Source organism: Ceratotherium simum, chromosome 19 (genome assembly GCF_057802395.1).
Source record: "Ceratotherium simum simum isolate JZ-2026a chromosome 19, ASM5780239v1, whole genome shotgun sequence".
Taxonomy (NCBI): Eukaryota; Metazoa; Chordata; class Mammalia; order Perissodactyla; family Rhinocerotidae; genus Ceratotherium; species Ceratotherium simum.
Window position 1 is genome coordinate 13377697 of NC_141918.1, and position 15253 is coordinate 13392949.

Consider the following 15253-nt stretch of genomic DNA (forward strand, 5'->3'; position numbering starts at 1 on the left):
TAGAGATTATTACCAATTTATTCTCACAAAGAACTCCCTTGTTTAAAAGCTTTCAATAGCTCTTTACTGTTGACCAAATTTAGCTTAACTTTTTAGCCAGACATTCAAATCCCTTCATAATCTGTTCCCAGCCTATCCATGTAACCCTAGTTCATTTATAGATTCTAGAAATATTTATTGAGCTCCTATACTTTGTGCCAGAATGGCCTAGGTGCTGAAAATACAGCAATGAATGAAATCAAAGTCTCACATGTAACTTACATTCTAGAGAGGAGAGTCAGACCACAGGTAAACAAGTAAACATATATATTAGATCCTAAGTGCTTGTAGACAAATAAATCAGGGCAAGAGGGTAGAGGGTGATGGGAGTGGCATTTTAGATGGCATGGTCAGGAAGGCTTTTTTGATGAGGTGGCCTGTGTCTAGAGACTTGTAGGAAATGAGAGTGAGTCTTATGGATATTAGGGAAGAGCATTTCAGGTAGAGGGAAGAGAAAGTTCTAAGTCCTTAAAGTGGGAACTTGCTTGGCAAGTTGGAGAAGCAAAGGTGCCAGAATGGATAAGCAGAGTGAAGAAGGAGGAGGATAAGAGATGAGATCAGAGAGGCGGCTGGAGGCCAGGTCATATAGGCCTTGTGGACTATGGTATGCATTTAGGATTTAATTCTGAATGAGGTGGAAGGCATTGGAAGGTTCTGAGTAGCTGAGTGACACATTCTGAAGAATATCACAGATGGCTGTGTGGAAAATAGACGGGGTAGGGGATGAGAGAGTGAAACCTGGGATACCAGTTAGGAGTTATTGCAATAATCTAGGCAGGAGATGGAATGAGCAGTGTTGGAAAGGTGGAGAAGTTGTCAAATTCTGGTTATAGTCTGAAGGTGGCACCATGATTTGGACATGAAGTGTCAGAGAAAGAAAAGAATCAAAGATGATTCTGAAGCAACTGGAAAAACGCAATCGCCATTAACTAAGCTTTTTATAAGAAGACTGTGGGAAGAGAAGGAAGTCTAGAGGAGGAGGAAAGTTCAGTTTTTGGTGTATTAAGTTTGAGGTAACTATCAGACAGCTGAGTGAAGATGTTAAGTTGTCAGTTGGATATTTCAGTCTAGAATTCACGAGAGAGATACAGGCTAGAAATAAATTTGGAAATTGTTTCTGTGGAGATGGTACTAGTGTTCAGAGATTAGGAGAGATCTCTTAGAGAGAATGTAGACACAGGCCAGTGACTGAACCTGGGTCACTATAACATGCAGAGGTTCAGAAGGGGAAGAGGGCTTAGCAAAGGGGACTAGTAGGTAGGAGGAAAGAAAACGTCCAGTGGCCTGGAAGCCAAGTGCAAAACAGATTCAACAAGGAGAGAGTAGTTTGTGATGTGTTTTAAAATAACCGTGTGTGTGTGTGTGTGCGCGCGCACACACACGTGCCTGTGAAGGAGGGTGGGGGACTGGTTGGTATATAAAGAGGAACTGCCACAGATTGGTCATTGCTGAATCTGGGTAGATGAGAGTTCACTTTACCATTTTCCTTACTTTTGTATATGTTTGAAATTTCCCATTAAAAAGAGGGGAAAAAAAGAAGGCAGAGTGAGAAACTGTATCAAATGCTGAGGTGCTGATAGGTCAATTAGGAGAGTGGGTGTGCCCTTGTAGAGGGCTTTGGTGGGAGTGACAGAGCAGTGTCAGCCATGATGAGAGCCTGTTGGCAGTGGGTTCAAGAGAGAACAGGAGGAAAGGATGCAGAGTGAGTGAGTGCAATCACCTCCTGCTAGGAGTTTTGCAGGAAAGGGGAACAGAGTCGTGGGTCAGTAGCTGGAAGATCAAGGGGCCAGGGGTGGTTGGTTGGTTGGCTAGTTTAAGACGGAGTGACGACAGCCATACTTCCTACCACGATCCTTCACACGAGCTCTAGGCAAACCCCTCAAAAGCACCCTTCCCCACATTCTCAGTCCGCACCTTCCCACCCCATTCATCCCACCACCCACCCAGGCCTGGATCACCCACCTCCTACACCATCCCAATTGTATGTGATGTCTCCAGGTGTTCCCTTTCTACCTACATGCAGAATTTTCAAGAACTTTTTCAGAGGAGAGTTTGGGTTGTGGTGGTGTTCTACTGGGGTCTCTGTAGCCCTCATCTTCCATGTGAATCAGAGCACACTGGGTGTTTATACTGCAGATCAAAACTACACAATGTTCCCCTGACAGCTTTCAGAAAGGAGGCAGAACTTCTATAGAAACTCTGAAGTTTCTTATTCCTTTAGATCCTGGAAGACAGCATTCACTAGTAGCAACAAGAATCATATCTTTCACTTGCCTTTCCCACTCTAAAAGACATGACTGGAAGCACCAATTCACGCTAAGGGATCACGAACTGGTATTTATTTTTGAAACTAACTGAAAAACCTCAGCAGTTCCCTAAGGACTTTTCTTTGAAAACATCAGAAATTGGGTGGGAGTAGGTGGGTAGGGAGAAGGAGCCTTCTAGTTTAAGATGCAGCAACCTCAGTGAAACTGCACTAAAAAATAAGACATGATTAAAAACACCACTTCCCTCACACCTCCCTCCAAGTGTATCACAGCGGGCAGACCACGGCACTTTCTTCAGATTCTTCCCGCTGAGTTTTCCTCAGGAGCACTCATTTTCAGTGCAAAAGGCAAGAACAGACAAGACACTCTAATCAGGATTAAATACAAGATGCACCAGAGACGGCCTCTGAAGAAATTTTTAAGAAACAAGAGATGTTATCAGTGCTTCCATCGTGATGAGAAGGCTCGAGTGACAAAACATTATGTTCATATATAGCTAAACTGAAGGAGACAGTACAAATACACTTGACTGAGTCTCGACAGCAAGTACAAACGGGCGTTTAAACCTCCTGCCCCCAAGTGCCCACTATGGCCAAGCCCTGTGCTGTGGGTCCAAAGGTGACACTGTCTCTCCACTCACGACTCACGGAGCCCCTTGTCTGGAGGGGAGACCAGGGGAGACTATCACGATACAGTGTGGGCTCAGGATGCAGTCTATGGCGGGAAGGCCTCCTTGATCCTGAGATGAAGGGAGGTTGGGGTTTCTGGGAGAAGCAGTGGCAGCACCATGAGCAAAGGTTCCTGGGTTGAGGGAGTGTGGAGTCCTGGGAACAGCAAGGAGACACACCGCTGTATCACAGCGCAGGCTTGAGACCCAAATCTGGAGACACAGGCTGAGGCCTCTGATGTCAGGTGCCAAGGAGCTCTTCCTGGGCAGGAATACCGGGAGCAGGTTTGCAGTTTTGAAAGCTCATCTTGGTGGCAGTGATCTAAAGGGAAAATAGACTGCGTGCCAACTTCAAAGTTGTGAAAACCAGTGACTCTGTGGGTCTGATTTGTTGTCAAAGCCAAATTCTGTGTGGTATTTGGCTGTGCTTATTCTTGTACCTCAAACAGCTGAGGGTTGCGTTCTGTATGGGTATTCTTAAACATTGAGACAATTTCACTTTTCACCTATACACCTTCTATCACAAAGCACAACACAATCAGCCAGCGTGGGGTAATTGTACTATGGTCGACTCTGGCTGTGAAAATGACCTTTAACTATGGAACCAGGGCTGCTTCCTCCCTGAGGGTTTTCTTGCCCCCTCCCCACTAACAAGCCCCTGTCTGGAACCTCACCTACGCAATGATGCCCAACACTGCTCCACGGAAGAGTTTTCACCAGTTTGGGGTGAAATGTAGAAGCAAAGGACAGCAAAGTGAGTCTTTTGTAAACGTGTGTCCTTTCTTCTGAATTGTGTTCTACTTCTTTTTTGGGTGTTAAGATGCCCTTTATTTTATGAAATGATAGCAACATAATTTTTTGTTAATGCCTTTCCATGGCAAAATAGTTGGCAAGCCCAGATCCATACACTGACATTTTTTTGTGTGTGAGGAAGATCGGCCCTGAGCTAACATCCATGCCAATCCTCCTCTTTTTTGCTGAGGAAGATTGGCCCTGGGCTAACATCCGTGCCCATCTTCCTCCACTTTATATGGGACGCCGCCACAGCATGGCTTGACAAGCAGTGTGTTGGTGTGCGCCTGGGATCCGAACCCAGGCCACCAGCAGCGGAGTGCATGCACTTAACCACTACGCCACTGGGCGGCCCCCATACACTGATTTTTTGAAATGTGAAATCTTCTTAAGAGCCGGGGGGGAGCCCGGAGTGCCCTCCACCACCACCTTATCACACACAGTGGTCACCTGATACCAGAATCCAGTGAGGGGAGGGACACACCTGGATTAACCGAGGCTGACATTGAGCTGCCAAAGCCTCAGAGTTGACAGCTAACCACGCGACAAAAAGGAAAATGCTGGCCCAGCATGTAATTTAATCACTTATTTCTTCCTAATTACATCTTTGGAATTTAGCATCTTAATGAGAATATTAAACTTCTTTTCATGGACTCTTCATCACTCACAACTAAATATTGTTAAATAAGTAATTAAATAAGGTCCTAAAATGTACTTATTTACCTCTTCCCAACTTCATCTCCTTATATGGAGAGAGGTGCTTGACGCCCATTACCGGTTAGCACCAAGGAAACAACATGAGTAGTTTGGGACCCTGGCACAGCAGCAGTGCTGCAGGCAGAGACGGAAACAAAGCCTTCAGGAGAGTCCTGAACCATCAGTTTGGTGCCGGAGTCAGAAGGGCCTATGTCTGATTTCAGCTCACACTTACCAGCCATGTGACCTGGGGTTACTTACCCCTCTGAGTCTCAGGTTCCCCAACTACAAAATGACGGTACCTACCTGCACAGAGTAGTTGTGTTTAGGGCAGTCTTAGTGCTTGGTGAAACTTCAATAATGGTAATAATGCTATAATTGTGAATATAGGGTATTTACAAAGCACTAACTTTTACACAAGAATCATGTTAGACATGAAAAGGTTCTTTTTGATCATCCAGCCCAATTTTGGCATTTTATAGATGGCGGAAGGCAGAAGCATTTTATAGATGGGGGAAGGCAGAAATGCGTTCTAGAGAGAACACAGAACCAATGAGAGGCAGAGCCTGGCCTTGGTCCCTGGGTCTAGTCCAGGGCTTCCTCCACCACATTAGTCTACCCCACCTAGAAGACTTCCAACGGTTGTGACCAGAAAGGACTATACGCATAGTTCAAAATGGTGGTATCGTTTAAACATTTAAAGATGGCAAATTCCATACTACAAAAATGCACAGTCAACAAAAAAATTGGTAGGTCATTACTTCATCATTTCAGAATATTTATTGCTGAGTATTCTAAAAGAATGAAATGCATTAAAAAATAATGTAATGGAATATCTACTCATATAATAAAGTGCTAGGATGAGGTGGATAAATAGAAATATTATAAATATCATATAAAGATGTGCTTCCCCCATTCCTCTATGCTCCAAAAACAAAAGGTGCAAATTTACATTCCGCATAACAATCAAATTTCTTGGTTTCTCAGGAAGAAAAATAGAAGATTTTCCAAGTCTTTATGCTAATCTCTAGAATACAACAAAACCAGAAGGATTATGTCAGGTATGGTTGACAGAAGCAGGACTGGGTGCCAGCAATAGGAGGGACACAAAAGCATTAGTTAAATAAAGGGACACAAAGGCATCAGCAGTAAAACAAAGTAGATACACTTTCCGTTATTTTAAATCAGTAGTTTTATTACAATATGCACTGACACACAATTAGAGAAGGAATGTCCTGACATTTTCAGAGCATTTCACGGAAAGCAAACGTAACCATCCAGGCAGTCGAGTCATCCACATCTTTTCCAAACACAAAGCAAAAGCTTTTATATGTGACAACTCAGGAAAGCAAAGTGTGCTTATTCTTGTCTACAAAACTTCAGCGTCAGAAAATAGTTCTTGGGAAGTGGGTGAAGTGTTCCCTTCATGATGTCCCAAACCCTGCCTCTACATTTTCCCTCCTGACTTTCTAGATGACTTTTTATGATACTCAGATGGTGGTGTGTTCAGGGGCTAAATGGGATCTACTTATAAAGCCGACTATTATACTTCACTGTAATCGAAAGGAAAGGATAAATTAAGACAATTAAGTCCTGGAAATGCACAAAGGCAAGAAGAAAATATCTGAGTGTATTAAAAATGAGATGCTCTTTTCACATAACTCATTTAAAAGGTTACGATTACCATAAACATTTTAACTCCATTAAAGATGACTAGCAAAGCTTGCTCAGATCTGCAGAAGGGCCGCCTTCACACAGGCTCAGAAGAAAGCATGAAACCACGTGCAGAGTCACTAATCCTGCTGAAGGAGGCACCAGACTATCTGGAGTTGCATAGACGTTTTTTTAGATCCACTTTGTACAGGACACTATGGAACCTTGAGAAATTTCCATCTTTCAACAGTCACTGTGGCAGTCAGGTGTTTTAATCCCTTACATGCCCAAACACACAAAAGCACTCTAGGAAAGAAACACTAAAGTGGCATTTTGGATAAATTCACTATATATTACATAACTTGAGGACAACAAAGGAAAAAGCCAAACATGACTAGTTTTTCATATAGAAAAGCACTGCAGGAGAAAACTTTGTTTAAAAACATTAAAACTCAGGTGACTATAAACACACTTTTGGTTAATTTGTGCTATATCATATAGAAATCCTGTCAGATAGTCTAGTAGGTAACTTGTTTGGATTTTCATGTCTGACTGTTTTAGTAGAAGAAAATACACTGTTGCATATACTCACATATATATGCATCTACATATATAAAATTCAGACCATGAAAATTTATTTTAAATACACATACTTAAAACCTGTACCTCTAAAAATAAATACATTAGCCTCTAATAGGCTAATTCTCAGAGTTCCTTCACAAACCAATCAGAACACAGTTTCCCAACAATGGCAGATGACCAAATGGCTGCTCTTTAAATCCATTATCTATCAGTAAACGTTTTAAAATTCAGATGTACAACAGAAATAGCATTCCCAGAATAGAATACAGATAGAATTCTGGCTTTGAAAATAAATGTCTTGGTTTCCTCATTTAGTTTCTACAGATGTCTCTTCTTTGCCTCTGCATTTACTAGCAGTGGGAGCGCATTTTCTAGTGATGGCATTCTATTGCATTGACATTACCTTCTAATCAAAGGAGCTGGCTGGCATTTCTTTCACTGTTTTGGTCGAGGGAACTAACTCAACATCACTTGTATTTGATATCACTCCCATAATCACAGTGAGTTGTGTGTTTTAATGTAATTTACAATGTGTTGATACCACTGAGGTAACGCAGAAGTAGCCCTGGTGTTAAAAAAAAACAAAGTCTCCCAGGAGAACAACACATAAAGGACCTGGAGGTGTAAATCTAAGTTCTATGAAGTAACTCAAAACCACTGCCAGAACGGACACGTTGGATATCTAATATCGTAGTTCAAACAACAGAAACAGATGAAAATACTCAATATACTTCCTTTGGAAACGATGCAATTCACAAAAATGGAGCTTTACTTTTTTACTTTTACATTTCCAAAAACAACTTCTTAAAATGACATAAGCCAGACCAAGTTGTTTAATATAATACAATACTTAACCACCTTGCCATTTGTTCTTGAATCCAAGAATCTCAGAAATGTAGGAAATCCATGATAAATGATAGCAAGAATGTTTAATGCCATTGCCTAAATTTTTTAAAAGGAAAATTTATCATAGTTGAAATACAACTTCTAAAAAATACAGTGTTCTATGCGCTCACAGTTCCAGATTGCTAACTTTATAAATTAGAGGTGAAAGTAATCCATATATAAACAAGGCCTCTTTTGCATTGATTTCAATCTTGTTTAAACCTTTGGATATTTCAAGCTTCAGATTCCACTAGGTAAGGCTGAGTTTATCAGGTATAAATAAAATGGTTAAGTCCACGACGTATTGTAGCACTGAGGAAACAAATGCATCAAATATTTACAAGCTGGCTACAATACTTTTCCTTTTTAAAAAAATTCAAATGCGTATCAACATCAAGCCACACTCTTTTTTAAACTTCTCTGGCTGCAAAAATGGGGCAAAAGCATTTTTTCTCATTCATCTTTCCTCTCCATCCTGAGGTCAGAAGCAGGTCTTAGGTCAAAGGGCGCGGTCTTTTGGGAGGTGGTGGAGGCATGAGCTCGGTATCAGGGTCCAGATGATGCTTTCGCTTCTGTCCTTGAGGAGCTGCCGCACATCTGTCGATGAACTCAAACAGCATCTCCTTGGTGACGGGGTTTGAGATGCTGTTGCACACAGCTGTGGACAAAGGGAGACACAGGTCTCAAGTGAGGGTTAATTAAGGCAGCTCACTCACCACAGGGAGAGGAGAAAGGGGAAAGGTTTTCATCCCAATACACTAAACACTTCCATTTTACCGATTTGGGTGACATGCTTCAGATTAAACTCCTCCTCTCTCCCCCACCCCAAAATGAGTGCTTTTCTGGTGGCTACTCTTTACTGTACTATTAATTTTAGACCAAAATCTTAAGTATTTGAGTTATAAGCATGTCTTCACTCTGATTTTCTACCCCTCCAAACAGTTTTTATAGGATTTTAATCTAGCACAGTGTATCACACTATAGTCCATATTCAACCAAAATTTCTACAGAAAACATGTGCTTTACTCTTTTTCTCAGAAAGAAGTCCACACTGTGAGGCGTATAACACAGCACCAGTCACCATTCCCATTGAATAGGGAGGTTTCACTGTGGAGGTTTCAGCTGGTAGATCACATTACTTTAATAACTTGTTTGTAGTAAGGTATTATAACAAAATTACTAATAAAGCATCCTTTCTTATGTGATCAAAATTTAGTACCAGTCCTTTTCATTTTATTTACCTATTTGATTTTGGAAAAAAAACCCACTGGTTTAATTATTCCTATTTTTGAAATTAACTGATCTTGTCTGAACACAGATGCTAATCCAACAAGAACCTTTAAATGTATAACAGTAACTTCTAAACTGCAAAACTCAAACTGGCAATTTCTGTATTTTCTCATAAGCTTATCATATAGCCATCATCATCATGGACTGAGCACTCTAAAAGTACGCAATTCCATTAACCTTTAATCTTGGTTTTTATCTGTTTTTTCCAACTCCACTAAAAATGCAATCTGGAGCAACAACTACTACTAGTAGTAGTTACCTTATAAACTTAATTGATTCATGTTGTTCCCCATGAAAGAAATTTACTATTCTGAATTCCCAAAGCACTCACATTGTATCCAAAGAATACTCTGAAGGAAAGCATAGGAGGTTTGAGGGTTTTTTTAAATGGTTTTCATTTACTTGGTTCTCCATTGTTTGTAAAGCTATTTTAGGAGCTGGAAATTACATTTTCCCCTGCTAATTTTGTCTTTTACCATCTGGCAAACAATGGTTTTGATGGTGTTGAATAGATCTGAAATTATCATGGCTTTTCTTGTTGTTGTTGTTCAATAAATTCCACTTGTATACAGCCTATTACCCTACCCTTTAAACTTCTCTCTGGGGCGCAGGGGCACAAGCCCACAGGTCTAGCGAGGAGAACCTATAGCCAATTGGAGTCACACAGGGGACAGACCGGACACCACCCCTTTCCCCCAGCAAGGATGCAGGTCCGAATGACTCTATGCCTCATCAAGAGAACAACAAAGACAGCACATTTTGCATCTAACACCTTAATTTTTTTTTTTTTAATGCAACAAGCATTGGTAGGTTGTCATGCTCACCCATGGCAGTGTTGTAGGCATTAGGAAAACTTTTGTCTGTTCTCTGTCTCATGAAGACCCAGCTGTTGTTCTCAAATTTGCATTCTATAATTTTGTTGTCATACTGTTTTAGCTCTTTTGTCACCTGTTTTAAAAGAGAATTGAGGAAAATATTTAAATCATTTGAAAGGCTTTTTGTTTCCACTATGTGACAGACAACATTAGGGAATGCCAAAAACACCTCAGTAACTCTTCAGGCAGAGCTTTCTGTCATCTGAAGTGTCTAATCAAGCCTAAGGATATGGTGTGCATGCCCTTATACACATGCTCATTAACCCGGCATCTCATACATAGTCGTGAAAATGGCTGTCAATATATAGCAATTAAAAGAGGCTAAGCAGAAACCAGCCACTTCTGGGACAAATGCAAATACGTTACCATAGGGACCAACGTCTTCAATACTGTCTGTGTGCCTATGGCTTTCAGAAACTGAGTTTCAGAAATTGAGCTGCTTAGGTTTCATCAACTTTCAGAAAAGTCTCACCATCTAAATTCCTATGTCAAAACCTAAGAAATTCCCTTTACTAGTTAAAAGAAAAAGTTACACATCAAAAGTGAACATTAGGATCCGATTCAGCGTAATAATGTGCACATTAGTATAACGTGCAACCTCAATGTTTTGCTTTTCAAGCAGTGGTAATTAATCAAAAACCTAATCTTCAGGCTATTTACCCTTTCCATCTCCAAACTAGTATGAATTTAGAGATGAAACTACTTTTGATTTTAGTTGGTGGGTTTTTTGCCTACTTCACTTCAGATGATTGAATATGGATTACAACTTACTCTATCAAAGCTGATGAGTATCCATGGTAACTACAAAACCTTTTAAAAGATATTTCATCAGGCTGTGAGGATGGTTTTCATAAACAGGGACCTAAGCTTATCTTTGCAGTTTTCAAATCAAATGCCAGTCATGGTAATATTTTAATTCTGTCCTCATCTTTCACAGCTAACAACTCTTCCTCACAATATGGTAGATTGCAATCATTTAACTTCATTAGCATTATTTGAAATGCTCTCATTTTTCTACCCACATATTCACTACCACCTAGGAATAAGAAGGGAAGCAAATTTTTAAAAGATGCTTTCAATTCACAGATTAGGCCATGCATGTCTTCATAAAAACTTTCAAATTGTATTCCTTTTCCCTTAATGAGTATTACACTTGATTGGACTATTTGCATTTTCAACAAATCCAACAGGGCCAATACATTCAGTGGCTCTGGAACCAGATCTGCCCAAAAAAGTGATGTTCCACTTAGCGAACTTGCTAAATTTATTCTCAAATATTCATTATTCTAGTCTCAACTTCCTTCTCTTCCCTCCTAGGGATGGGCCTCCTTTTACTTTTGATACATTATCTATACCAAGTATCAGGCAACTCATCCAGTTGGGTAACCACATTTACATTATATGACATGTAGGGTCTAACAGAGATGTTTCTAAACCTTCCAGAGTCTCCATTTTCTAATTTCTAAAATGGGCAAAGGAGTTCCTAATTTACCGGGACATTGGAAGAATAATAAACCAAAGTGCCTGGCATATAGCAGCCAACCAAAATTCTTAATTGAACATAAAATTAGGAAAAGAAATATTGCTTATTTTAAAAGAAAACTTACAAGTAAATTCACTAAAGAAACCAGGAAGACATGAAAAGGTACAGTTTGAAAACAGTTGTCAAGAAAATTATACCATATGCATTATACAAGAACGGCTTGCTGTCAACAACGTGCAGTCTGTACTCTGACTGACTAGCAATAAGCCTTTTCATATAGCTTATCGTTCTTGTGTTCCGAGTTTCAGAATTGCTATAAATTATGTGTTGCTCAATCTGACTACAGCAATTAAGCAGTATTATTAAGTATCTGTGTATCTCTTTGGGCATGCATTAATAATCTGGGAAACAGAGCTTTCCAGAAAATGCACGCACCTGCCACAATACTAAACTAAATGTATTTCCATGTTCAAGAACAGAACATTGTTCTTCATCGATCACATCAGTTATATTCCCACGACAGACACACTGCAAGGTACTCATTTGGTTAGGTAGTAAAATATATTTAACTGATAAACATAATACTTTCCATATACGCACAAACTAAAGACAGTTGTCACTAATGGTCAGATCAAGAGAATCATTGGCATACAGGGGAGGAGTTTAATTTTAGTATCCAAATTCTAATTTGTTACTATGATGATAATCATCCTCAGCCAATTACATACTATTATTTACTAAAAAAGGACCCTGTTAGGCCTTCTATAATCAACTCTGTTATCCTAGTTTGAGTTAATGAGAGCCTGAAAATAATAAAAATAAAATATTTATAAATCAGGATTTTATACTTGTACCCATAATTACATTGAATTAATGAGATTTTACTGTTTTTGAGAAAAAAAGCAATATACAGTATATTTTATATTGAAAAATATTTTTTAATGTATCCATCTTATTGAGTACCATATTTTTTATCCTATTTGAATCTACCAATAATATGGGGTCAAGAGACAGTCAGATGAAACCGGATCTAGTACCTCCAAGGATTTTGAATTAGCAGCTCAACAGTAATACCTGGAATGAAGGGCCCAAAACAGAGGCAGACAGAATCACAGGCGCTCCACCCTGCACTGTTTGTGCAGAATACCTTTTGTAACCTAAGTGCTGGGCACACTACCAAGTCACAAAAGGCAAACCATCCACGTTGGCTGAACTGACCTGCACAGAGCAGGCAAAGATGCGTTTCTATTTCTAGTGGTGGGACAGACGCCTCTAGAACCTGCTGTCCCTGCTCTATGAGAGCTGTTTCGTTATCAAGAGCTCATCTTTCGGGGCTGGCCCCATGGTCTACCGGTTAAGTTTGGCATGCTCTGCTTCTGTGGCCTAGGTTTGGGGGTTTGGATCCTGGGTGCAGACCCACACCACTCATCAGCCATGCTGTGGTGGTGACCCACATACAAAATAGAGGAAGACTGGCACAGATGTTAGCTCAGGGTGAATTTCCTCAGCAAAAAAAAAAAAAAAAAAAAAAAGCTCATCTTTCTTTTATAGAGAGACTGCACACAAAGGCTTAGGGGGAGGGGGATTTCTCTGAACTAATCTACTCTGCTAACACTTTAAAATAACAAATATCCTTAGACTGAGAAAGCCACCAGTGAGTTGTTGTTTTTTACCTTTTAATTTTGAAATAATTTAGGCTTACAGAAAAGTTGTAAAGATAGTACAGAGAGTTCCAGTATTCCCATCACCCAACTTCCCCTAATGTTCATATCTTACGTATCATGGTACATTTATCAACTCTAAGAAATTAACATTGGGGGTCAGCCCGGTGGCACAAGCGGTTAAGTGCGTGCACTCCGCTGTGGTAGCCCGGGGTTCGCAGGTTCGGATCCCGGGCGCACACTGACGCACTGCTTGGCAAGCCATGCTGTGGCAGCATCCCATACAAAATGGAGGAAGATGGGAACGGATGTTACAGGGCCAGTCTTCCTCGGCAAAAAAAGAGGAGGATTGGCAGATGTTAGCACAGGGCTGATCTCCTCACACACACAAAAAAAGAAAGAAATTAACATTGGTACAACACAATTAACTACAGACTTTATTCAGACTTCATCAGTTTTTCCACTACTGTCTTTATCTGGTCCAGGATCCAATCCAGGAAACTGCAGTGCATTTAGTCATCATGTCTCCTTAGTCTCTTCTGATCTGTGACAGCTTCTCAGACTTTAGTTGACACTTTTGAAGAGTCAGATATTTTGTAGAATGTTCCCTCAATTTGGGATTTTTTGATATTTTCTCATGATTAAACTGAGGGTATGGATTTGGGGGAAGAATGCCAGAGAGGTCAAGTGCCCTTCTCATTGCATAGTATCCAGAAGTATATGATATCAACATGATTTACTACTGGTGATGTTAACCCTGACCACTTGGTTAAGATGATGTCTGCCAGGCTTCTCTACTGTAAAGTTACTATTTTTCTCCTTTCCACACTCTATTGGTTAGTTACAAGCCACTAAATCAAGTCCCACTCAAGGATAAGGGAAGTAAGCTCTATTTCCTGGAAGGAAGAGTATCAAAGAATTTGTGGACATCTACTAAAACCACCACAGAAATTAATAAGTTTCTTCAGAGAGATATTTCGAGGCTACACAAACAGGCCGTTTCTCCTTAAAGTTTTTGCTCATTAATTTTAGCATTCATCCGTGAATCTTGCCTGCAGCAATTATTACTGTGGTATTCTAATGGAATTTTCTCTTTTCTCCATTCCCTCTACATTTATTATCCGGACTTCTTCTGTAAGGAAGATTTGTCCCTTCTCTCTCATTTATTTATTTGCTTATTTATCTCAGTATGGACTCATGAATATTTATTTTATTCTTTGGTTTAATAATAAAATACTTTCATCATTTATCTTTTGTTCAAATTTGTTTCAGTTTTGGCCACTGGGAACTCTCTCAGGTTGGCTCCTGTGTCCTTTTAACTTGCTTCCACTTTTACTTATTTATATATTTTTAGCACTTACTTTCTGGCAATACAAGATACTACTCCAGGATCATCTTGTAGTTTCTCTGCCCCAGCCCTAGAGTCAGCCATGGGGCCCTCTACCAGGATTTTATAAGAACAAAATTACTTTTCAACAGTCTAGGCTATGCTAAGAAAGTTGTTGTTTTGGGTAGAATTTATAATTATTATTGAGAGAAAGAGAGGGAGGGAGAAAGAAAAGGAGAGAGAGAGAGAAAGAGAATGACAATGAGACTCTAAATATAAATATAGGTTTGTACTTAGAGGTTTTCACCTCATCTTTTATGATGTGCTCTCTGGACCTAAACTAAGTTGGTTGTTTTTTCTTTTCTGAAGTTATAATTCTACTTTGTGTGTGTGTGTGTGCGCGCGCGCGCGTGTGCGTGTGTGTGTGTGTTAGGAAGACTAGCCCTGAGTTAACATCTGTTGCCAATCCTCCTCTTTTTGCTGAGGAAGACTGGCCTTAGGCTAACACCCATGCCCATCTTCCTTTACTTTATATGTGGGACGCTGCCACAGCATGGCTTGACAAGCGGCACATAGGTCCGCGCCCGGGATCTGAACCTGCGAACCCTGGGCCACCGAAGTGGAGCACGTGGACTTAACCACTACGCCACTAGGCTGGCCCCTATAATTCTACTTTTTGACAGTTCCAGTTCTACCTCTATAGTGGGACAGAACGTGGATTTTAAAAACATATCTCAAGTAGATGAACTCAAACAAAAATCTTATTTTCATGTAAATAACTTCAATTTCTAGTACTTACGAAGGCAGAGAAAATAAAATAAATCAGAAATGAAATGGAATTATAAATGTTTTCCTTGTGGTGTCAGAACAATACAAACAGCTTAAATTTGAATTATTAAATAATCTTTTAGAAGTGCCACATCATAGTAGGGATTTGATATATTACTGTTAGAAAGTGCATCCTTCTACTCAAGGAAGTACAATACTTGACAAGTTGCCCTTTCAGAAAACATGCTACACCAACCACTTTAAAAAA

The 15253-nt window shown here is 40.0% G+C and overlaps 1 protein-coding gene across 2 annotated transcripts in view; it reads right to left on the bottom strand.

Annotated features, from left to right (window-relative positions):
* Positions 1 to 5635: 5635 nt before the first annotated feature.
* RNGTT (RNA guanylyltransferase and 5'-phosphatase) overlaps positions 5636 to 15253 on the bottom strand; it is a 304153-nt gene continuing 294535 nt past the window's right edge. For both annotated transcript variants that reach the window (XM_087443866.1, XM_004422111.3), the window contains 2 exons: positions 9696 to 9819; positions 5636 to 8239 (listed from right to left, as the gene is read on the bottom strand). In XM_087443866.1, coding sequence (XP_087299992.1) covers positions 8076 to 8239; positions 9696 to 9819 — 288 coding nt within the window. In that variant the 3' untranslated portion in view covers positions 5636 to 8075. The remainder of the gene's footprint in view (positions 8240 to 9695; positions 9820 to 15253) is intronic.